General features: G+C 41.5%; 1 protein-coding gene across 2 annotated transcripts in view; it reads right to left on the bottom strand.

Annotated features, from left to right (window-relative positions):
• FGD4 (FYVE, RhoGEF and PH domain containing 4) overlaps window positions 1-24,747 on the bottom strand; it is a 68,497-nt gene that overhangs the window by 19,939 nt on the left and 23,811 nt on the right. The window contains exons 4-10 of one of the 2 annotated variants that reach the window (XM_066633230.1): window positions 22,392-22,872; window positions 17,930-18,019; window positions 15,532-15,677; window positions 10,176-10,332; window positions 7,304-7,442; window positions 6,349-6,407; window positions 1,750-1,896 (exon numbers count right to left, since the gene is read on the bottom strand). In XM_066633230.1, the coding sequence (XP_066489327.1) occupies window positions 1,750-1,896; window positions 6,349-6,407; window positions 7,304-7,442; window positions 10,176-10,332; window positions 15,532-15,677; window positions 17,930-18,019; window positions 22,392-22,872 (1,219 nt within the window). The remainder of the gene's footprint in view (window positions 1-1,749; window positions 1,897-6,348; window positions 6,408-7,303; window positions 7,443-10,175; window positions 10,333-15,531; window positions 15,678-17,929; window positions 18,020-22,391; window positions 22,873-24,747) is intronic. The other variant, XM_066633229.1, reaches the window with a different exon arrangement.

Below are 24,747 nucleotides of genomic sequence, written 5' to 3'. Positions count from 1 at the left end.
AGAAAGGAGTAATCAGTGCAAGCCAAGGTAACAAATAGGTTGCAGGGAGGATAAGGATTAGAGAAAAAGAAAGAGAAACAACACCATGTAATTTTCTAGATTCAATTGTTGTAGGCAGTGTTTTCTATGAAGACTTATTGCAACGAATATCTAAAAAACCAATCCAGTCTGTTGGAAGTTCAACACATTCTTATTACAAATGGAAACATCTAGTAATGAAACATAGCTATTTCTAGGGATTCAAAATAAAATCCAAAGCCAACAGACTCACAGATAGCTGTTGCATATGGTTCTTAGCATCCATGTTGCTATGAATGGAACTAAATGTTCATAAAGCTAAAAACCACAATTATTTAATGAAAAGAAATATTTTTGGCCACCTTCTACCTACCACAAGTAATGTATTTTGGACAACTGCAATGAGATGTCTCTTTTAAAAGTGTTTTTTTTTTTTTTGGAGTAATAGTTGACAGCACAGAAACACAGGCCATATTAAGTATCTTGAATCCATAAGTGCTAGGGGGAAAAGGCTATGCTTCACAATTCAGAATTCCCTCCTGCTATGGATTAACAAATAAAGTAGGTTTTAAAGGATCCCGGCCAGAATGAAAACCATTAACTTAGTCACTTCCTAATGATTAAAAACACACCAGCAACTCAGTTAAATGTCATTTCACAGACGCATTTGCTAACTCACTAAGATTATTAAAAGAGCCCAAAGAATCAGTAGTTATATTGACTGGGGCTCTGCTTCTTATCTCTGCAGTACACTACAGAAGGGCTTGCAAGGAAAGAATCATAATGGATTAGTTTGAGAGAGCAGAGTAAGTATATACCAGGATCCTACAGGATTGTTTTGATGGTTTAAGCCACATCTGTGTCATCTAAAGCTTATATGGAGCATGGGTGAACTTATTCTCATTCTGCTTTAAACATGCACATTTCTCACGTCTGTCTGAGGATAGAAAGTACATCCATCAGCAGGCAGTGCATTTTACGAAGGTGAAAAACATACTTTCTTTTTCAGAAAGGACACAAAAACCTGGCATTTGTTGGCTGGGGAGATGGCGCTGGAAACAACAGGTAGGTTTGTCAATATTTCCCCATCAGAACAAAATGGCTTGCGTCTTCAGCAAAACACTTTCTGACAAGCTCTTTTGATCCTTTTGATTATTCTGGGAAAAGAATAATAAGGTTGCAGATGGGCCATGAGAATGAAGAAACAGAAACTTCATCTCATTGACTCCTTACAAGCCTGTGTTTGTCAAACTGAGAGATACCTTGGAGAACATGATGACCAGCCTCTCTCTTCCACTGTCGGCCTTAACCATGGTTTAGGGATTACATTTGTATTTACATTAGCTACAGTTAATGTTACAAACTCTGGTTAAGGGTGAACTAGGTAGCATTAAATACAATAAATGATTCCTAAGAAAGCTATGACTTGATCAAGGTTAACTTGTTCAATTTATTTCAATGGTATTTCATCATGATTAACTTCCTTAAACATGACTAACGTTCTTAGGATACAACTGTACAAAAGATACAGATGAAACACTTAAACCCAAGATTAAGACTGACAAGGGACAGGGAAACTGAACCAGAGAACATAGGAAGGAGTGTCAATTCACCAGTACTAGTTTTCTGAGAACCTGCATCATATTTGCACAAGTTAGTGAAAAGGACGACAACTCAACCAATTAAGAATGTTATTATATGCCACAACGAGGTGTTGGAGACAATACTTACTAAGAAAAGGTATCGTTCTTGGGCAGATGTATTTCGAGCAGCTAGTTTAAGGATCTGTCCTTCTTTTATGAGTTCATTTGAAGGATTGACAATATCTTCCTCTTCTCCTAACATTTCATGAACCTCCAATAACTTCTTCAAATTTTCCTTTTCCATCAAAAAAGGACAATGTTAGCAACAACTAGTTGCAATTATTTGAATAAAAAATGGTTTAAATCATTAAGAACTAAAATATTAAACTGATTTTCAAATCAGAAACATCCTGTGTGAAAATGGTTGACAGTGCTGCCACAAACAAATTATATACTTCTCTTGGTAAGGTCAGCGCAATGAGACAACCTGCCTAATAAGAGATGATCTGTGTGTACTTAGTAGGGTACTAAGGTACAATCACTCCCGGATTGGCCTTTTCAGCCACACTAGACGCTGTGCCAGAACCACCTTTCGGAGCGTGATACCATAGTCTTTCGAGACTGAAGGCTGCCAATACTGAATACTGATACTTAGTAGGGTAAAAAAATTCTGCCTCAGTAAATATCCTCAAAATACCACCTGTACCGATACACCAAGGTGTTTTACTTAGTCAGTAGAAAAAAAGCTAAAAGCAATTCCAACACCTGGGAGTAGGACTGCAACATTTAGGTTGCAATCCTATACTTACTTAATTGGGAGTAAGCCCCATTGAACATAATAGGACTTACTTCCAAATAAACATGCACAGAACTTGTACCGTCATTCAAACTAGGTAATATTTTGATATACATAAAAAAGATGTCTGATTAATGAACACATTTTAAACACAAAATTACTTTTTAATGCAAGCACTTAACACCATAGGTGACAGGTGTGAACAATGTACTAATTTACTTAAGAAGCAATTAGCATGGTCTTTTCTCCCTCTCTCTCCCATGCAGGATGGTGCCTATTTTAACACAAATGCATAATCTAAAAGCAAAAATTAGATGCTTTTCTCTTCTAAACCATACTGGTTTATTCATCTACAAATTTATGCAGCTTTAATCAAAGCAAAAGTATTGTTATTGAAAAACTAACAGCGTAATCCTATACATGTTCACTAAGATATATATCACTTTGTGTTCAGTGGGGCTGGCTCCCAAGAAAGTATGCAGAAGACCACTGTTTTCTTTTGGAGAGCCAGGATGATGTAATAGTCCAGGTTCAAATCCCCATTCAGCCACGAAGCTTCCTGGGTGGCCTTGGACCGTCACTGTCTCTCAGCCTAGCCTACTGCACAGGGCTGTTGAGAGGACAAAAGGAGGGAAGCAACTATGTACCATCCCGAGTTCCTTGGAGGAAGGGCAGTATAAAAATGTGAATAAATAAAAATACATCAGATGGCAACCATACTTAATAGTACTAATGGTTTTATTATTGAAGGTATCTTAAAATGTAAGACTCTAGAGCAGTGGTTCCCAAACTGTAGGTCCTGGACACACCAGAGGGTTGTGATCCATTTTTGGTAGGTCAGGAAACTGACAAGGCAGATCAGGCTATGAGCATCAATAGTTGCTTGGGGGGAGCACTGCTGTCCAATCACCATTATAGCCACACCCACTGGCATTTATAAATCAGGCAGCAGCCTCTAGGTCCTCTAAAAAGTTAGCAAACCACTGCTCGAGACAAAGGTGACATTATGGTGTCACAACAGGTATCGTTCCTAGCTTAACATTCAAATAAATGCCTGTTTCTCATGCAATTAAAATGGAAACAAAAATCTGAAATCAGATCAAATGATTCTGAGAAATCAACTTAGGAAAACAAGAAGTTCTTTTCAAAATATATTACCGTAGATACTCACCTATACTGTGATAAATTTGTGACCCAAACTCATGGGAGAATCGCCCCCTCGTCTTATCTCCGCAGTCACCCAGCAGACAGAGGGGGCAAGGGGGCCATTTGCACGGGGGGGGGGGGGTTGGTAGGAGGATGGGCAGCTGCGCCTCCCCCCAGCCTGCACCCTGCCTGTAGCGCCTGGAACCTGGGAGGAGGCAGGGCATGGGGGTCAGCCTGCCCGCTGGCGCTCCCCCACACCGTCTCGGAGCCCTCCATGTGCACACCCCGTCACAGTCCTGCCACATGCCACCGCTGCCACCGCCAGACCAACAGAGGGCAGGGAGCACGTGGGGATCATCCTGTGCTGCTCCCTGCAAGGTGCTCCCTGGTGCCTCCCTCCCTGCTGGCCGCAGCGCAGGTCATTCCCCGAGTGCTCCCTGCCCTCTGTTGGTCCGGCGAGCAGCAGCAGTAGCCAGGATGCGCCTGCTCCGCTCCCTGCCCCCGCAGGCAGCAGGACTGTGGCAGGGAGTGCAGACAGAGGGCTGTGAGAGGCGAGGGAGCATCGCTCTTAGGCTGTCTTTGCATGCCCTGCCCCCTCCGGGGCTCCTCCGGGGCTCCAAGCGCAACCGGCCGGGTGCAGGCTGGGGGGAGGCACAGCTGCCCATCCTCCTACTAAGTCTCCCCCAGGTGCAAATGGCCCCCCTCCATCTGCCTGGGTGACTGCCCCGCATGTCCTGGCTGCTCCAGCTCCAGGAACGATGAAGGGAGCGGCTGGGTGCAGGCTGGCAGGAGGTGTAGCTGCCAGGAACTCCACATGAGACCCAGAAGTTCCGCTGCCCTTCCTCCACAGAGGGTCTACTTCCAAGTAAATCAGGTGCAACTATGTGCAGCTGCACTTGCTCAGTCACTCCTTGTTGCTTGTCTCTCTACTGCAAACTGAATTGCACACTCCCAGTTGTGTGTTCTGTGTTGCGTGTTCTACATAGAGCCTTTGGCTTAAGGCACCAGGCACTTTAAAGGAGGATTTCATTAATGGTTCTACTGGTATGCTGTTTCCACTGCATTTAGAGCCCAATCCTAGGCTTGTCTACTCAGAAGTAACTCCCATTAAAGTCAATGAGGCTTACTCCCAGGAAAGTGTGGGTAGGATTGTGGCCTTACTCTGACAATGTTTACAAATGGTTGAGAGTCCCATTTTAAAAATTAGTGAATAAAAATGTATCTATGAGATAGATCATAGTTTTTAATCAATTTGAGACTATTTTTAATATTTTTTGCTATACTATGTATACATATAGCAAAAACAGTATTAAAAATAGTGTATGTATGTATGTATACATACTATGTATGTATACTGTGTTTTTAATGCTATGTTTTTAATAAATTAGTGACTGTACAGTTCTTAGGTAACAGTTACTGGTAGGTTATTTTTCAGGATCTGGCTCAGGTAAAATCAGACAAAATTCATCAGATTCAGACACCCCCCTGACTTAAGTTTAACCCCTGACTTATCTGAGGGTCATATAAAATCCCATGAATTTTTTTTTAAATCAAAGCCTATCCTCAGCTTATCTGTCGGATCGACTTATAGGCGAGTACCTGCAGTATTTTTGGAACTGCGAGAAATCAAGAATATACAATACAGGTGAAAAACCCCAAAAATTTATAATAATGCATAGACTTGTCCTCTTAATAAGGGGTTCCTGTTCTCTATGTCATTGGGAGTCAAAGAAAATATTTTTACAACAGTCACACAATTGCATATGACATCATAGAATTTCTTTCAATATCATCATTTGGGTATAGGAAATTGATGGCATTACCTGGCACCAAGGCAGATTTTATTTGTATGCAGTGGCAATGTAAGAGAGTGACTAAATATTAGAAGATGGTTATTTAAAACATTTCTTCATATCCAATTGGCTCCAGACTTCATAGTGCGTCTTTTAAATTACACACAAAAGACAAGGTAAGAAAAATCACTCAAACTATTTTTATGCTTGCTGGATTTGATCCAAAAGTGTTACTGCACATGCAAACCAAGTCTTCTGTGCACAGAAGGGCTGCACTCCACTTGACACTAGAATGCTGTGCAAGAACAAAATGAAACTAAATTGAAAGGGTGTTCTGCTCTTGCAAAATGCTTGTACAACCTCTTGCACAAGCAGAATAATGAAGAAAGGAACTTAACCTATTCTAGCACTGCAACAACTTCTGAGTAGGTGTTAACAGAAAAGGGCAATTTTCCTTCTGTTCATGGTTCTTCCATCCAACTTGCTAACTACACCATGACTGATCTTTGCAAGTTAATGAAAAAGTTAAAGTCCAACAACAAGACTGGACTGAAAGGAAGTACGAGCTTATTTACTTAATAATAATGATAATGATAATGATAATGATAATGATATCATCATCATCATCATCATCATCATCATCATTCGTAGCTTATTTACTAAGTGGAAAATTTACTATTGAGCAAAGCATAATTGCAATTATTAACAATTAATAGATGCCTGGAGGCCAATTGTCTATTAGTAACTAGTTAGGCATGCCACCTTCAAGTTCTGTACATTTCAGCATAACATAAGCAGAATAGGGACTCGTGACAAACATGCAGTAAGAACTGAAAAAAGTTCCTCTCCTTTTTATATTGTTTTGCTTATATGCTTGTTGAGTTTTTAAGATTACTAAATTTATGTGAATATTGAATTAATGTCTTTAATTACTTAAATTTGAAAAGAAAAAAGAAAAAAAGAATTATTGTAGAATTACTCCAGATTATACAAAAGAAAAGATGTCACTCACCATTTTTCGAATGGCACTGTTGGAATGACTTGCAGCTGTGGATATTATTTCCAAGGACTCTACAGAAGGAAAAACAACCAACAATAAATAGTGTGCAAGGGGTGTACTATCAGGCTAGACACCATAGGAGCCACAAAACACTTCTCTTCAAGACTGGGAATGGTGAGTCTGGCAATCAGCACAGCTATCCCTCCAGTCATATCAAAATGAATTTCCAACTCCACTCACCTTCTCCAAACCAGAAGGAATCACTGAAGTCTCATAAAAAGGCACTGCCTGATCTACTTCATTTTAGCAAGTTAACGGAAGTATTTGTTACTATTATAGGAAAATTAGAGAGTGCATGAAATGTAAGCTAGGAAACATACTTCCTCAGCAAAGGTAACAGCATGCCACCTAGAGTTCCAGTTATCAGGCCAGTTCAACCTGAAAGATTAACAGCGGCAAAAAAGCTATCATGAAGTGCAATGGTATTCCAGGACTGTGAAATGATTTGGTGAATTTTATAGAAAATCACGGCCTTTCATTCCTGCAGTGGGAAATGCTAAAATTACAGAAGCTTCAGGGAGACACTGAAAAAATTTCACACAGTCCTAACTTGACTACTTCGTAGAGGACTTCACTTAAAGTGAATGCTGCGGCCAAACAGGGTCTGATTGAAACTTTTTTGGCTGCTCCATGGCAAATGATGAAAGGATAATTTCAATTTGTGTATTCATTATCGCTACATGTTTTTGGGGAAGCAAAGGCTGGGAATACCACATATTAGTGTTTGCCCAGCAACTCTGAATAAAGGGAACATTTTTCAGACATGTTTAAATGGTTTGCAAAAGAGAACATTTAATAAGTAGTCCCCGTGAAACTGTCCCCCCCTTCTGGCATAGCTCGACAATGTTAATGGTTCCCGTCAGAGCTCCTTTATCGTACTAAATACAACCCACGCGAGCATATTTACTTTCAGCATCCTTCCAGTCAAGGGAGTCTTGAGGCAATTTTCTTAGGTAGTCCTTTAGGAGCATCTCATACCTCGGAATGCGTTGCACTGGCTCCAGCATGTGATGTTGCAAAGTCAAATTTCCACAGATTGTCTGTTTCTAAAACAACAACAGTGGCACACTGATACAGCAGCTCTAGAAATACTACTCTTTTACCTGTTACCTGTTACAATGAAATATATTTTAACAGTGCTCTTTAGTAATACTATAGAATGAAATGCTTTAATTATTAAATAAAATCCCCAGCTGAAACATGTTGCTTAACTATCATTAAAATTCTTACAACTGGTCACAATACCAGAAGATCCCACAATAATTTCAAAAAAAAATAATAAATCCAATAATGTATTGAATAATATTTAAAAATTGTATTGTTTTGATAGCATGGTTCAAACATCAATTTTTTAAGACAGACAATACTTTCTTTTTTCCCCAGAAAAAAAGACTGTGCAATTCATTCGTATCAAGGCCAAATGAAACACAAGTATTACAATCAACAATCCCCTTCCCCAGCCTAGCTTCCTGTCTCTACACCAGTTTCTCTCTTCACTGAAATGTGTGTCAAACAGGCTGGACTTCAGGCATGTTTCCAGCAGAGAGCTACTGGTAATACTTTCATACCGTGAAGGGGTTATTTGTAAAGCTGACAGATGGCAAACGTTTTAGGTAATTAAGGTTACAGAAACAATTAGTTCATGTGAATAGCTTATTTGGTAAACTCACACAGCAGGAACTGCAATTATACACTATTGAAATGAAAATAAATGTTATAAGAATGAAGGTAACTAGGATCATGGCACAAGGTAAGCTTTGAAGTGATTTATATTCCACCTTTAGTTCTGAATAAACAGTGTGCTCAAGACGCTTAAATGCCAAAGTGCAAGCATCATAGTAATTATTTTAAATATTTTACTGAGTTGCCATAAGTGTTCTCCTTAACTGGCAGATGGAAGAAATTAGATGGAGTTTGATCAGACAAAGGCATGTGGTTGGATCTGAGATTTGCTAATAAATGTTAGAAAATTTTAATGTTTCTTATTGCTTTCCGAATATTTTAAGACCTAGGGATAAAATGCCAAGATCCATCAAGTTTCTGATACCTGCACACAGCCACCATTATTATACTACTTTGCCCTTCCTTCCACCCACACACACAACTAAATTGCCTATTGTAAAGCTAAAAATATTCAATTAGGTTTCTTCAGCAACACAAGCGGGTTCCCCAAGGCCCATAAAAATCTACTTAGATTATATTATGCTACTGGAGTATAAATTTTATCTGACTCAAGCAGCTACTTTAAAGTCTCTTATTCCACAAGCAATCTTTAACCCACTTGAGATTCCTTCAAATTGTTTGAGAACTTCATATCCCTTTAAAAGAGATGCTGCTCTTTATTCATAGAAAAATCAACAGGGTAACAAATTGTAAAGCAGTGAACCATCAAACCAACTTATCCCCTGGGGGCTGGGTATAAGAATAGGCCCTCCGTTTGGCTATACTTGTCGTAAGAGGCAACTAAATAGCCACCGGGTAGATGGGACTCGTTAGCCTGGGAAGGCAGCTCATCTAAGAGAAGGAAAACTCTGACCCCAAACCTCACTGCCTTGTGGCTACATCCAGTTATGGAAAAGGCTTCAGGAGTCAACCTCGAGGCAAAATCCGGAGCTGGAGTCCCTGAGGCAGTTCATGGCTGAACACAGTTCTGGCAACTCCTGCAATGCCGCTGGAACCAACCGTATTGGCCTCTGCCTTTCCATTGGACTATTTCAGCGACGTGGAGAGGGGGGATTTGCTACATGGGAAACAGTCTATCCTCCATATCTACTTTATCCAGGCTTCGCGCACTGGAGAGGACACTCTGTTCCAGAACCACCAATCAGAGTGTGATACCATAGTCCTCCGAGACTGAAGGAACCATCAAAGTTGAACCTCTTCTTTCCACACTTTCAACTCTCAGGTTTTTCATTACTTACATATTTACTTTGGGTCCCTCAACTACATCATGCTTATTTTGATTTACACTAAAAGTCCCCTACGTATATACCAATTCTGTTCTGGAGGTCTGCACAGAAGTTGGAACACAGGTAGCTTGAAACAGTTGGCTCTTGCCAGTCCCTGTGCAAAACCACCACAAAAAAATGCACTGCATATGCACAAAAGTGCCAACTGCCATCGGTAACTCCAACGGCTGTAACGCACAGAGACACTATACTTTGCTGACCTTATATGTACGTATATTTATAACAGACTATTAAAAATTCCTGATGTGTGCTTTTGAGAAAACAGTAGAGCACTAGTAAGCTACATTTTCCTCAACAATTCCTATTCATTTCTGGTCATTCTGAATGATTAGGGGTCTGATCATTCTGAATGATTCACTGGGTAGAATGTTTAGAACTTATGCTGCATCTGTATGATTTTCTTGTTATGCCCCTCCTCCAATTTCAGTTAAATATGGCATGAATTACATCTACTGTATCTGATCTACACTATAACTAAAACTGGGAGAACATAAGAAAAATACACACATGCAGCATAATTCAACGTTTTGGGGGGCTCTGATTCACATGGAATTTCACACAGGAAAAGAAATCATACACTGTACCACGACAGCCTAATTTCTACATGAGCAACTGATTTTACCCATTACATCTATGACTGATTTCCCACTCTAAAAAATCGATAAGAGGGAATCCTCTCACATTAAGTGTATTCAAGCCCCATTTGGGGGGGGGTAAGTGGAGGTGCTACATCAGGGCAATGAAATGAGATGTTCCCAGATGTTCTCTTGATTGCTGAACAACTTAGTAGGGGACATATAAGGACATTACCTGAATATCCTGAATAATGGATTTGAAGAGAAACGATCGCTCAGTCCACGTTTTTACCAATTCCATTGCATTGTCAAAATTCTTCACATATTCTCCATACATCTTGAGGAAAGGAGCTAATTTCTGTAGGATATCGCTGATCCTGGGGCTTGTGTCCCTGAACAGGCAAAACACACAAGTGTTCTAGGATGCATGCTAAGTCAGTGATGCACTACCGCAAACTGGGACAAACATGAGACTTGGGGCACAATCCTAACCAACTTTCCAGCACTGGCATAGTTGTGCCAGTGGGGCATGTGCTGCAGACTGCAGTTGGGGGACAGTAAAGGAGGCTTCCTCAAGGTAGGGCAATGTTTGTAGCCTTACCTTGGAGTTGCATTGCCCTTATGTCAGTGCTGGAAAGTGGGTTAGGATTGCAGCCTTAGTAAATCATAACTCCCCACCCCCAATTTACAGAAAGGGAAAAATATAATTTGCAAATCACAGTGAAAATCAGAGTTGAAGAGCCTATGAAATTATCCGAAACCTATGTAAGACATAAAATGCTTTTCAAAGCGTGCATTTGTCTCCATAGCTTCCTGACTCAAGAACAGCAATCTACAGAAGAGGAAGTGGATGTCTGTTATTTACATTAGTAGTTACAGGCAAAGTCACCAGGTTTCCTCTTTACATGGCCCTCTTGGCCACACAAGTTCTACAACTGAAAGACATTCCAATATGGGTTTCTGTAAGAACTGGAACCTGAAGTATGTGATGGCATAGCAGGAGCTTCTAGGTCACTAGCTGTGACCAACACCCAATAAAAGGACAAGACGCTTCACAGAGAACAGAAGGTTCTTCCCTTTGTCCATAAGAAGCTGTTCTCTGGCTTCTGATCCTTTTAGGAGTTAAATTTCATATTATTCCGTTGAGTTGTGCCATGAGCTACTCCGTCCCTGCAGATGCAGCTGGGTGCTCATGTTTCATGTGTCTTAGAGTGCATCTGGTCATAATAACCTGCTTCCTGAAGCAACTACTTAAGTTGTCCTCATGGAAGGGCTACCCCTGGACTTGGAGCCAATTCACATGATCCCTTTGGAAGTTTACATCAATCCTTGCAAGCTTTGCGTTACCCTCCATGGGTTGAAGGTGTGGCAACAATCAAGTCACATGCATCAGTCTGCTATGAGTACATAGCCATTTGAAAAAGGTAGTGTGAAGGAGCCTACAACTCTCCTTGTCTTCTGCTCCATCTCCCTGTTCCTCTACTAATCCAGAGAGGAGGAAGAGCAATGGAGGTGAGTAGGCAGAGAATGCACATGCAAGTAAGGGCCTGCATAACAGCAATTGGTATTACGGCCACCTTCCAGATTTTCACACAAGCTCATTCTGGATTTATATTGCTGTGTAAACCACTTTGTGAACGCCTATTGAAAAGCAGTATATAAATATTCTTTTACACACACACACACACACACACACACACACACACACACACCCTCCCTCCACTAGTTACACTTTCCTACACTAAAGTGACTTTTTTTGTTCTGTGCAAAGGAACTTGCACATCAGCCCTGAAACATTTTCATGCCTCTTTCGAAAACCTAAACACACTGGAGGTAAGTTTACTATGGTGAGGTAAGTTCTCTAACCTTATTCATTCAGTTCATTTTACTAATTAGTTCATTTTACTACTAAAGGAATCAGTGATTAACCATTGACAAAGCTAGAAACTATCACCAACAATGGCAAAGAGTGGAAGCCTGTCATGAATGACACATGGATCCCAGTGGCACCTACAGCAGCGTATTGGTTGAGAGTACAACCTACTCCCCAAGCACCGGCTAAGGAATAAAAAAGGAGGAGGATGAGATTGGAGGAGGAGTTGTTCATTTTACTACTTCTCCCATTTTTGCAACATCAGTTTAATAACAAAAACCTAAAACTGGATAAGGACATGTGATGAGCAGTAAGGCGGTTGCCATGGTCCTGTAAATACTAGAAGAAATTGCTGTCGCTCCTCTTCGGTGGTCATTTCTCTTTCCGATAACACATTCCCTCCTCCCTCTACTAAGTATTTTCTTTGAGCAATGCCCAGCACTACACAAATTTCAAAGGCAGCTCAACCACTTCAAAGCCATTAGAAATATTCTGGTCACAGATGATTTCTTCAAGATAATGTATTTTTAAACAGCAGCCTTCCTGCAATTATAAGGTTGACTTTCAACAAACCCACTTTTTTTTTCTGTAGATGGAACATTTCATACAAGGAGTAGTGAGTCAGAAAAGTATGAAATACATTTACAGTTTCATTTAGAATGTCGGATAATGAAAGGATTCATCCTAGGCTGCACGGCAGCCAAATGTTGGGCTCTGCATCCCAGCAATGTTTTCTTTTAATAGGTTTGTGTATAGGGGGGTTCAGTTCATGCTAAGTACCTATTCAATCATCATATCTGCAGATGGGAAAATCCAAATGATATAATGTCTACTAAATAGGTCACTTCATGAAGGATTTTTAAATTAATTATATGCTTTTTAACTGAGAAATTAATTAAAACACACAAACATGCATATTAGCTAAAATTACACTCACACATTGAGGTATTAATGCATTTGAAAGATAACGTACAATTTAAACCCGAGAAACAATTCCTTGTTGGGAGAAAAAGTCACCTTTAGTATTTCCTTATTAATTCCCATTATACAGCAAATGAGAACTGAAATAATTTAAAAACATAAAACAAATGTGTCTTTAATTTAGAGTTCCACCATTTATTTGAAAACATTTCTATCCCACCTTTCTCACTTGTAAGGCAACCCAAAAGGTTTATAATAAAATAAAAATAAGTAAAACAACAAACAAAACAAAAATATATTCTGAATAACATTAACAAAACCAAAATCCACAATTACAAAGTTGAACTGAATATTCTCAGAACTCTTGCAATCACTATTCCCCTCCGAAAGGTGAACAAAAAGCCAAGGATTCAAAGATCTCCTGAAGGAGTGTAAGGAAGGGGCCAACCAGGCCTCCATGGGGAAAGTGTTACACAAGGTTGACACTACCACCTAAAAGGTCCTGTTCCTAGTGGATGACCCCCATGTCTCTGAGGACAAGATAATCAGGTCCCACTCCAGTTAGGGCGTTAAAGATCATAACCAGCACCTTGAATTGGGTTCAGAAACAAACGGGTAACTACCGTATTTTTCGCTCCATAAGACGCACTTTTCCCCCCCAAAAAAGTGGGGGGGAAAGTGTGTGCGTCTTATGGAGCGAATACTGCAATAAATAAATAAATAAATAAATAAAAACTCTGCCCCCGGCCCCGCCCCCTGCCCGCTCTGCTCGCCTTCCCAGGAAAGTGTGGGTGGGATGGCAGTCTTGCTGAGCAAGCCCTCCTGTCTACTCAGAAGTAAGTCTCAGAGTCACTGGGGCTCACTCCCAGGAAAGCGTGGGTGGGGTGGCAGTCTTGCTGAGCAAGCCCCTAGAGCAGGGGTGCTCATTATGTCGATTGAGAGCTACCAGTCGATCTCCAGGCGAAATGAGTCAATCGCAGGCTTCTCTCCCATCCAAGCATCCCTAGGAGTGAGCCCCTTGCAGGCTTGTGAGCCTAGAGAGTGAGTCCAGGGAGCCCAGGGAGTGAGCACCTGACGGTTCTGTGTGGTTCTGTGTGCAAGGGGTTTTGCACTGGTCTTGCTGTGATGTCTCTACAGAGATCTTCCCTCCCCCACACCTTTCCCCTGCTTTTGCACTGGTATGTATGGAGATCTGCGCCCCCCCCCCCACTTCCATCTGTTGGTTCTGTGTGCAAGGGGTTTTGCACTGGTCTTGCTGTGATGTCTATACAGAGATATTCCCTTCCCCACACCTTTCCCCTGTTTTTGCACTGGTCTGTATAGAGATCTGCTTCCCCCCCCCCTTGTATTGGAATCCAGGAAGATCTGGTGAGGAGGTAGATGTGGTGTCAGCAGTGGCCCCTTTAAGGGTAAGGCCTGGGCATCCAGCAGAGTGTGCTGCACAGCTGCAGCCACTGGAAGGCAATAGGGCCCTCAGGGGTATAAGGAGTACCAGAGGCAGAAAGGGTTTGTGGGTTTTGAAGGAGTGCAGGTTGGAGGTAGGAGAGGAGACTGACTGGGTTTATTGAATTTGGAATCTGACTGTGGATTGTGACTGGACTTGGATACCCTGATGGATTTGACTGACCTACCTGGAACCTGACCTTGGACTGTAATTTGGCTTATTGGCTCTGGACTCTGATTTGGTAACTCTGATTGATGGGACTGATTTACTTGGCATCTGTGGACTGGAACTGGACTCACTTTTACTTGCTGCACTGGTGAGTTGCACAAGGGGGACTGATCAGCCTTAAGCGGGCACGAGGCCCAGTGGTTTGGAATTTGGCAGAACATCATTGTAGCAGAAAGATAATGTGATCCCCTATTTGAGTGCACCTGCTTTTGTGAGCTTCATAAATTCTGACTCTAGCGATGATGAGTTCTTGGGGTTTCCAGAAAACTAGAGTACTCAAACCTTTAAGTCTCTCCATTTGTTAATGACAGTGATAATGGTTCTTAATGCCACTGTTGACTGCTGTTCACTTTACATGGTTCAAATGTTATTCTGTTATAGTTTATTAAATATTTTATTACACTATTTGGTTCAGAATATTTTTTTGCCTTGTTTTCCTCCTCTAAAAACTAGGTGCGTCTTATGGTCAGGTGCGTCTTATGGAGCGAAAAATACAGTAATAAAATATACAAAGAACTGGAGTGATCATCCTTAGAATTTACAATATGGCTGCCACATCTTGGAGCAAGTAACACAGACTTGGTCTTTATGGGGGAGTGCAACTCTGTCAATGACAGGCTGAACACCATCTCCTTTATCACTAACAGCACCTTCATCTGATCAGTCTTAATATTTGCCCTAAAAAAAAACCCCTCAAGGTCAAGCTTGCTACCCCATTGTTACGTGAAAACATACCCTATTCCAATCCTGGCACTTAAGTTTTCAGGTGACACAAACAAGGCAGAAGCTATAGTGCCTGGATTGATGTGCTGAGCTCACCTATTGTAGCTATCTATTCTGTAGACCCCATGTGATTCTACTTAGCTTGTGGCATGCTGTAGTTTTGATTTCAAGTGCATGTAGTTGTGTATGGAAAGCCCAGCTTTAAGGGAGATAGTTAAATCTTACACTTTTCTGGACCTTTCCATATGAATAGTTCTCTGAGAAACTAAGGAGAGTGTAGATACCAAAACTACAAAGCCTGACTGCCCCTTTAACACAGAAACTTGGAACTTCCTCCCAGTACAAGTATTCACATTATCTTATCCAAATTGGTATCTTCCAATAATTCCCAACAACACTTACCATTCTTGCATTCTTTTCTCAAGCTCTGGTAGCAAGAATTGACTGTGGAACTGATTTATGGATGAAATGTTGGAAAAGATTTTATTAACAACTTCAGCAGGAAATGAACCCCTGTTCGCTTCGTCCATCAGTTTACAATAAAACACCTGCAAATGGGTAGAAAGGAGAGTCAGCAACAACACACACATTCCTACTTTCCTCAAGTGACACAGGGCAAATTAAAAAAACAAAACCTAAACTTTTGACAACATTTGCAAATACTTTGCAGCAAATTAAAACTATGCTTTCATTATTGTATGGCAATTTTGAACCAAATATCACCATTATGTACCACCAGGTTGTGTGCTAAGTCATTGTGTTCATCTTTCTAAACATGGAAAGTATATTATGTCAAGGGCCCCTGGGAGAAATGCCTATTGGATACTGGAGAAGGAAGTGCCCCTGCAACCACCACCTCCTTCTCCTTTCCTTTCCCAGACACCAACACAGTGGTGCCGACTGGTCAGCTCTCAAGCAACAGGGCTGTTGCATGGGAGTATCCTAAAGTGAGAGGAGGAGCAAGAGAAACTGCCCTGCCACCAAATCCCTACCCCAGGTAAGCAGTGGCATAAGCAGATAGGTAAGAGAGGGACAGAGTCTGAAGCAAGGTGCACATGCACAGAAGAAACCCAGAATAAGGATGTGCCCCAAGGTCCAGTGGATCAAAGCTCAAAACATGACTTAGGCCCAAATCCTAACCCACTTTCCAGCACTGGCATAGCTGTGTCAATGGGACGTGTGCTGCATCCTGCAGTAGGGTGGCACTTATGGAGGCCTCCTCAAAGTAAGGGAATGTTTGTTTCCTTACCTAGGAGCTGCATTACCCTTATGTCAGAGCTGGAAAGTTGGTTAGGATTGTGCCATTTGTGGTACTTCTGAATATACATGACATATGTTCTTTAGAAATCTAGAAAATTGAATAGTATCCAATTCAAACACTTTCTTACTCTAAATGTACTTTGGGACTCAGCTATGTGTTTATAACATCTTTTGATAGAGGTATTATACAGAGATATAGGTAACCACATCCTAACTACTGTGGAAATGAAACTACCAATGGAGTGGCTGAAAACCAGCATTCCAGCTCCTATGATCAAATACAATTAGGATGAAGGTCCATGGACAGGAGCAAATATATGGAGAGGCAGGGAGACTAAGCAGCTAAGAAAGGCCATGAGAAATCAAGGTTATAAAGGTGAGGGAGCCCACACGTAGGGTTCCGGGGTAAAGTGTGCAGAGTCAGAAGTAGGCTGAGAAATAGGGGTCAAAAAGAAAGATAATGCAAGGGAACAGTGAATTGAGGACAGGAGAACCAGAGAGGCACAAAGTCCAGAAAGGCCCAAGAGTCAAGTGATGAAAGAAATGAGATGGGACAGTCAGGAAAGGAGGGCAGGTATGCAAAGTATTCAGAGTGAATTCAAAACCAAAACACAAAAACATTCACACCAGGAGTTTTGTGCAATCAGAAAAATGGATTAAATTGAATGAATAATCCAATTATATATATGGAAGGGAAATTAGCCATACAATAAGTGAAGTTCAGGAACATTCCCAGTAGACAAGCAACTGGCAACAGAAGAAGAAAAATCTGCAGACATTGGAGATGAAAGATGTTTCACCATAGGAGGCAAAAACTCAAAAGGGTACTGAGTCAGGAGAGCAGAATTGGAGCTTGTGGGCTGTATGACATTTAAATGGCAAGTATAATTTTTTGGCTATGCAGTCTAGCAGGGTTCCATCATTCTAGCAGAGGATATGAGTAATCCCTATTCATTTTGTTAAGTCATTTGTCAGCATATGTACTGAGAGGTTAAAATGGAACATTTTTCATTTCTAAGTTGCAAATTCAAAGATGCCTCAACACCAGTATTGAGCTAATGTTAAATAGCAGGGGGAAGCGAGTGGCCCCTAATAGAGGCATGGGATACCAGCAAGGGAAGAAATTAATTTGGCACACCTATACAGCACTAGGGTTATAAAATAGTGATAGTTCAGGGTTTTCTAAAAGCGTCGGCTCTGATCCTTCCAGGACTGCTGAAAGGGAAAGGGCAGGGGAAGCAAGAGGCTATGTGCCTTGATCTGACACAGGAAGGGTAACAAATAAAAGATCCTGACACATCTTTATTCACTATATGGGGGAAGAGGTGAAAGAATCAGCAACAGGAAGTCAACCTATGTAAAAGCAGTATGTCCATGTAAAGAGAGTAAACGTGAGGTTCTTCTGGTGCTCATTACAGGCTAACTCAAAGTAGGCTTTCTGGCCAAACAAAGTTTCCTATATGCCTCTGATATTCACTTTTTACTGTGTGTGCACACAGAGAGAGAGAGAGAGCGAGAGAGAGAATGAACACACTCTTACCTGGTCCAAGAGAGCAAGTCTGCTGACATAAGCCCTTTCTGTGTGCAAAAGCTCGCTGGCAATTTTGTAACATTTCTGTTCATTTGTCTCCTAGAAATATATGCAAAATTCTCTTCAGAATAAAGAAATTACGCTACAACGATATTTTTGCTGCAGTTGCATAAATATCCATGTTCGCATTCATCAGTTAACATGTTTTTTTTCTATCCAAGCCCAATTAACTGAAACTAGACAAAAGGAACAGTGGAATTTGAGAAGCTAGAGAACTACGTCCCTGCTTGTATATTTCAAGAAGGCAAAATGAAAAGGTTGTAAAAGACACAGCTTCATGATTTAATATAGTGAACAACCTGCAACCTTCAGTCTGATTCATGGAAAGTTAAGTGGCACTGGGGTATATACTAACATTTAGCCACATCCTAGGAGAAGTTCTGTTAACACCCCAAGTATACTGAAGTTTCAGGGGGAGTTTAAACAGCACTTCAGCCTGAAGGCAGCAAATAATTACCACCTTACTTCTGAATTATAGTCAAAGATTGTAAAGCGCTTTAAAAAAAAACACTTCTATATAAACTCACGTGATCAAATTATGGTGGCGGCATCAAGTCGCCTTAATGTTTGAGCCAAATCCCTTATCTACTGTTTTTAAAAGGCTATGAGAGAGGAACACAGTGGATTTCATTACAATCCCCCAGGCATTTCAAACGCCTCCCCCCAATAATTTGAACACTGAATGAAATAATCAGTATGTAGGAAGGAAAAGCCCACACTCCTCATAGGCAAAAACTGACAGATGCAGGGGTGTAGGAGAACAACAGGCCATACTGATTGAGTCTAAACAACAGCAAACTAACTGGGTCCCTTTGGGGAGAAGGGCGGGATATAAATAAATTTTATTATTATTATTATTGTTATTTATTGGATCAGGGCAGCAACACACTGGTGGGGGGGGAGACTTCTTCACCACACGGCAACCCCAACCTAAATAGAGCTTCCATTAGCTGCGAAAATGTATAGGCACAGTACTGCTGCTCTCATTGCAGCCAACAGCAGCTCCAGTGCAGCAATTTGCATTGTGGAATCAGCTAAGGCACCCTCTCCAACAATGTCTGGAGATGTACAGTTTTTACAATGCCATGTCTGCTTTGGCTGTAGTGTGCCTCTGATTGTTCCCCATAAATATGCAAAGCAGCTACACGTCATTTTCTCTTTGGACTATATTATCCGATCAGCCGGGAAACATGTTGCAGGAAGGGCACTTGACTCTGCAGCATCACCATAGTATACATGCCAAGGTAAGACATACAGTCACTTCACATGTACCTGTTTCCTGTGCATTAGAAATACATCAATGCTACAGACACTGGCATTTCTGGAGGAATGTGTTACATTAGCATATTCAAGTGTGCTACAGGCATCTGTTTTTGGAAATGCACAAACTGAACTTTCCTTGAATACCCTTTTCTTTAAAGACACATTCAGTCAGGTTGACTGCATCTTAAAAGCTTTATTATTTAAGACTCTGTTAGATAAATTAGGTTGCAATCCTAACCAACTTTCTAGCATTGTCATAGTGGTGCCAGTGGGGCATGTGCTGCATCCTGCAGTTGAGGGGTAGTCACAGAGGCCTCCACAAGGTAAGGCAATGTTTGTTCCCTTACCTTGGAGTTGCATTGCCCTTACTTTGGTGCTGGAAAGTTGGTTAGGATTGTGCCCTACTGAAGGAAGGAACTTCATTCTAAAGCCCACATTCTAAAGCCCGCAGAAGCCATGAGCACAGCCTCTGCAGGTTTAAAAAAACCCTCTGGAGGCGACTGAAGCACAGCTCCAACCGCTTTCCTGCGGACCTGTCTTAAGCCAGATCCACAAGTGGAAAATCCGCAGACAACTAGGCGCAATCTGTTTTTCTGTATGTTGAGAGGGCAAATGTAGAGGTGTCATTTTTCCTCTACAGATGTGCTTTGAAATTTTTCTGTAGAAGCAAACACAGGAAAAATAGTGCTTTGGAATATTTTTTAAAAAGTAATTTGCAAGAAAAAAATCTGCAATTGGGATCAGCCAGTAGCTACATCATTCTTTAGAACTCTGTAAGAATTTTAAGTATAACCTTTCCCACAGGTATTAAGGAACTATATTAAGAATGCCCTCTCAGAAGGAGAACTTTGCACCTGAATTCTTCTCAGTTGCAAATATATTTTCCATGCCGTTTCCTAGTCTTCAAGACACATGTTTTTCTCAAATTCAGAACATTTGAACTTTCTCTTGTGTTATATTGTGCCCTGATACAGAAAGGCACATCTAAAGATGACTTTGGGAAATCTGAGAATGCTAAGAGCAAATGTAGGGGGCCCCAAACTGGATCAGGATCATGAAACGGAGGCAAAAGAAGGTTAAACTCTCTTCCTGATGTGCTGTTTTTTCAGACATAAGTAGTCACCCACCCACACCCGCTCTGAAGCTGCTACAGGCCAACTCACATGTATATCCTTCTTCCTAGAGCAACCCTGATCTAGTCCTCTTAGGACACTTTAAGCCTGGCCTGCAACTAGCCAGGGACTCTAGAATGTTGGTTAGGATTAGAGACTGCATCCATCTTGACAGCTACGCTCCGTGAGAGACAAGCCAAACTTATTGTGACATATTTTACTCTGCAATCACAGCAAGATATCACAGCATGGAAGATAAAATATTAGTGTTTCTTATCCCTCTGGTTCACAGCCCACCCTGAAGAACAAATCAGTGCCAGAGTAGGCAGTAGTCAGGTTGTGTACTGCTGAGAGCCCCTGAAACCTCAGTACTGGTAATGCCCCAATGTGCCATCAAAAGTGGGCAAGGGGGAAGCGCAGGGTTTGCCCCAAGGTTCCAGCAACATGGCACCAACCTCTCTACCTGGTTTCTGACTTCGGTTTGGTGCCCTTTACACCTTAAAGACTCTCTGCAGGAGCACTGTTTCCAGAATGACCCCTGCAATCAGCTCTGCCCCTGCAGGTACTTGTCATTAAAGTAATTATTCAGCTGTATTTCAGGATGAACCCAGAAACAAGTTGTCCCCATGAGGGGCTGTAATGCACACTGTGCATCTTACATGCTCATACTTTTTATATCCAAGCAGTGAGAAGCTCAGACAGAACCGCTTCCTTTTATTATCTTCTCCAGGTGTTTGCCAATTTCCTTCCTATATATTATTGTACCACCACCACCCTGCACTCTCCCTTTTCCTGTAAATTATCACCAACTCTGGTTTCATAACTTGCATGTCCTTCCTGTGTAGGTTGGCATTCAGCACAATGTACTGATCTGGAAACACAGAGGGGAAGGACGGAACAAGGAAGCCCTCTCTGAAATGGGAGCACGCTGGAGCATCCACAAGAGCAAGAGGCCTCTGAATCACATCCAGGCTCTCCCTTTCGAAACTCCCACAGGAAGTCTCCCTCAGCAGAACTGCTTCCCCACCCAGATTAACCACCACAGGACTCGTAGCCCTTCTCCAGCCTTCATTGTGACTGATTTCTTCAGAATTCTTGCCCTGTAGAAACAGAACACGAACTCCTAAAAACAGGCTCATATACCTCTGTTAGGAAGAGAACAACCTATTGTTTAAATAATAGTTTTATGATGACACAGATTTTAAAAAAATGGATTTCATACAGTCTAGTGCAGGGGTGGACAAACTTTCAACTTTAGGGATCCTGGACCTTTAACAATTATATAGAAGAGGGAATTTCAGCAGGTGCAGTTTGTCATCTCACAGATGACAAGCTGCACCTGCTGAAATTCTCTCCCCTACAAAATTGTTAAAGGTTCAAGATTCCTAAAATTGAAAGCTTGCCCACCCCGGGTCTAGCGAAACATTCCATGACACTCCTTGCTCTTAAGCAGTGGTTCCCAACCTATAGGAGCCCACGGACCACTGAAGAAAACATTGGAACTGTCATGGACTACATGCAACCCCTTCCATTCCCACCACACAAAAACATACAATTCAATTTGATAGCCCATGAGGGAGCGCTTTGCGAGACACTGGAAATGTCAGCTACGGGGGAGGCGCACATTCTCCACCCTTTCTGATGGTCCATAGGGAAGCATCTCGCTGAGTGAGTACCCCTCCACAGACTACCAGAAAGGATGAAGAATGGACCTTCCTGCAGCTGGCACTTCAGTAAGTTTTGGACCACCAGAGAGGGCAGAGAACAGACGACCTACAGCCACAGTTGACACTTCAGTGGTCTGTGAGGCAGCACTCACGTGCTGAGACACTGGAAGTGATCAAAGGTGATCATCTTTTTTTTTCCCCAGACCTCAGGGACCACTTCTCAGGGCCTCATGGACCACTGCTGGGAACCACTGCTCTTAAGTAAGCATTATTCAGGTTGGAATGAGCCTAAGAAGTATCTAAGGCTTCAAAACAGATGACCTTCAGAGACTTCTCAGTGTGAATACTACAGAAGGTGCCTGGCCTTACCTTTGCTTCCACATGCTGGTCTTCCTTAATGTGCTCCTCAACCTGTTTATCCTCTGTATTGGTAATCATGTCTATGGTTTCTTTTCCAGATGGCAACATGTCTGCACTTGGCATCCGGCAACAGCTATCGGTTGTATGACCTGTGCAGGCCACTGTAGTTTCCAGTGAGTCTGTACTAGTGCGGTCTCTTTCTCCATTTACCAAGCTGCTGTCAAACAAAGTATTGTCATTTTGAATGGCCGTACTGGCATTATGAACTGGCAACGTGCTGTCCCTGCATTCCAACTGATTCTGTGCTACTACTCCATTGGCTGTGCGATTCTGTACATCCTGAGATTGATCTGTATTATGTCCCTGCTTTTGTAGTGGGTGTTGGGTGAGGAATTTTGGCTGAGGTGATGATGCTGACCCATGCTTTCCTTGAGATTTAGCAACACTGAGAACAGAAGGTTCTTTCTTCAGCTCGCTAGGACTGGATGGGCTAAGGAGAATGAAAGACAGACAATGAAAGCCAAATGCATATTACATAAACATTTATCCGAACAGAATATAAAACACCACCTCTTTGCTAACAAAAGCAGTGACAACAGATAAAAATTGAACAAACATTAGCCACACAGATACACAATGAATGGTGAGCACCTTACAACAATGGCTATAATCATAGGCACACTTACTTGGGATTTCCTTGAGTGTGACCACCCCCCCACTGAAATCAAGTCACTCCAGTCAATGCACTTCGTGTCTAAGGGTTAAACTAGATGAGACAAGCAGCAGACCTTACATCTGGTTCACTGAAACCCATGTCTGCCTTAGTCATATATGAAACGAAGGGAGGGAAAGCCTGTTCAATTCTTAGAGCAAAGAAGAGACTTGTGGGTGTGGAAATCTGAATCATCCCTGTACCAGCCACACACCACCCCTATAGCCTGTAAGAGTTTTCTGCCAGCCAGTAGAAACATCAGAGACCGCTTGGCTCTGGAAAAGGGACATTAGAAAAGAGGCAACGTGGAGCTAAGCCACAAATGAGGTCAGGGTTTAGTACCCTCTTACTCACCCCTTTTACTTGTTTGTCCTTTCCTCAACCTACACATACAAGGATTTAAAAATAAATCATTCTGCTGCTATTACAAGTACGTTAAGCTTCAGTGGGCAAAGTGTACAAAAAAAAAAACCCCAACCCTCTTTTCTTGTCCTAACACTCACAAAACGCCAGCACTAAATGGAGACCTGCACCCATTTTTCCATGCCTGCATGTTTGTTTCAGCTTCTTAACTAATTTCTCTCTCTTAATAATAATATAAATTTCTTTTGATTTTTAAATGTTGCTTTGTAATGTATACGCTGCTGACTCTTTACATTTTCATGCTTTTAAAGCCACAAAACTTCTTTTTTCTGTAATCTACATTAAACAAACTCATCAACTGTTCTTGCCAAAAAGTTGTTATTTTTATTTATGGAGTATTGCCCTTTTTATAGTACGATGCTAAACTTGTACCTCACTGTAGAAAATTGGTCTCTTGTTTAGCTAGCAACTGCTCCCCCCCCCCAGTTACTATCACACGGTGGAATGTTAGATACAATTTTTCCCAATATATTTGCCAGTCACACAAACTGTTAGGGTCCCAACATTCTAATCTATGCCCTAGCTTCCTTATCCATTTGCTTTCTGTGCACCTTCTCATTTTTCTCTCTTTTCCATACTGTTCACTTATTCCTTGGAGCAAATTCAGAAAAATAAATGTGAAATCCCTGCCGGTGTTAAGATGTAGAGACCAGTGTAAAGGTGTCTATTTACTCTCCCTCTTTTCAACAAGCAAATGGTTTTAAGTAATATTATAACATGACAGTCTGAGTCACATGGATTATAGTTCAATGTTTTTTCTCCATTTTTAGCTTTTTAAAAACAATGCAGGTTTCATGTTTAAAAATACAAAATTTTGCTACATACCCTCAGCATTCCCTCCTCCCATGAGATCTAACCCCTGGGTTCTTCCCAAGTCCTTTTTAACGTACATGGTACATTCTCTTGAAAACAGGGGAAATGGCACATACCCCTTAGCTTCCTCTTAGCACCATTCCCTTTAATATTCCAGGTCACAAAACACATTTTTGTCATTAAATAATATCCTTGACCTATCTGATCAGTAAGGCAACTGCCTCCTTTGTAAAACTTATCACAGTACAAGAGGCTCTCTTAGGTTATACTGCTTACTTTCTAGATTTTTTCTAATTTTATTTTGGACAACCACCTTGCTGCTTCCTTCTCCTTTCTTGGGGATGGGACTAGTTCTGTGGCATGCATGCAGAAAGTCCCAGATTCAGTTCCTGGTATTTTCAGGTAGGACTGGGAAAA

Source organism: Tiliqua scincoides, chromosome 7 (genome assembly GCF_035046505.1).
Source record: "Tiliqua scincoides isolate rTilSci1 chromosome 7, rTilSci1.hap2, whole genome shotgun sequence".
Classification (NCBI taxonomy): domain Eukaryota; kingdom Metazoa; phylum Chordata; class Lepidosauria; order Squamata; family Scincidae; genus Tiliqua; species Tiliqua scincoides.
The sequence above is the reverse complement of the archived record's forward strand: the minus strand, read 5'-3'. Positions and strand labels throughout refer to the sequence as shown.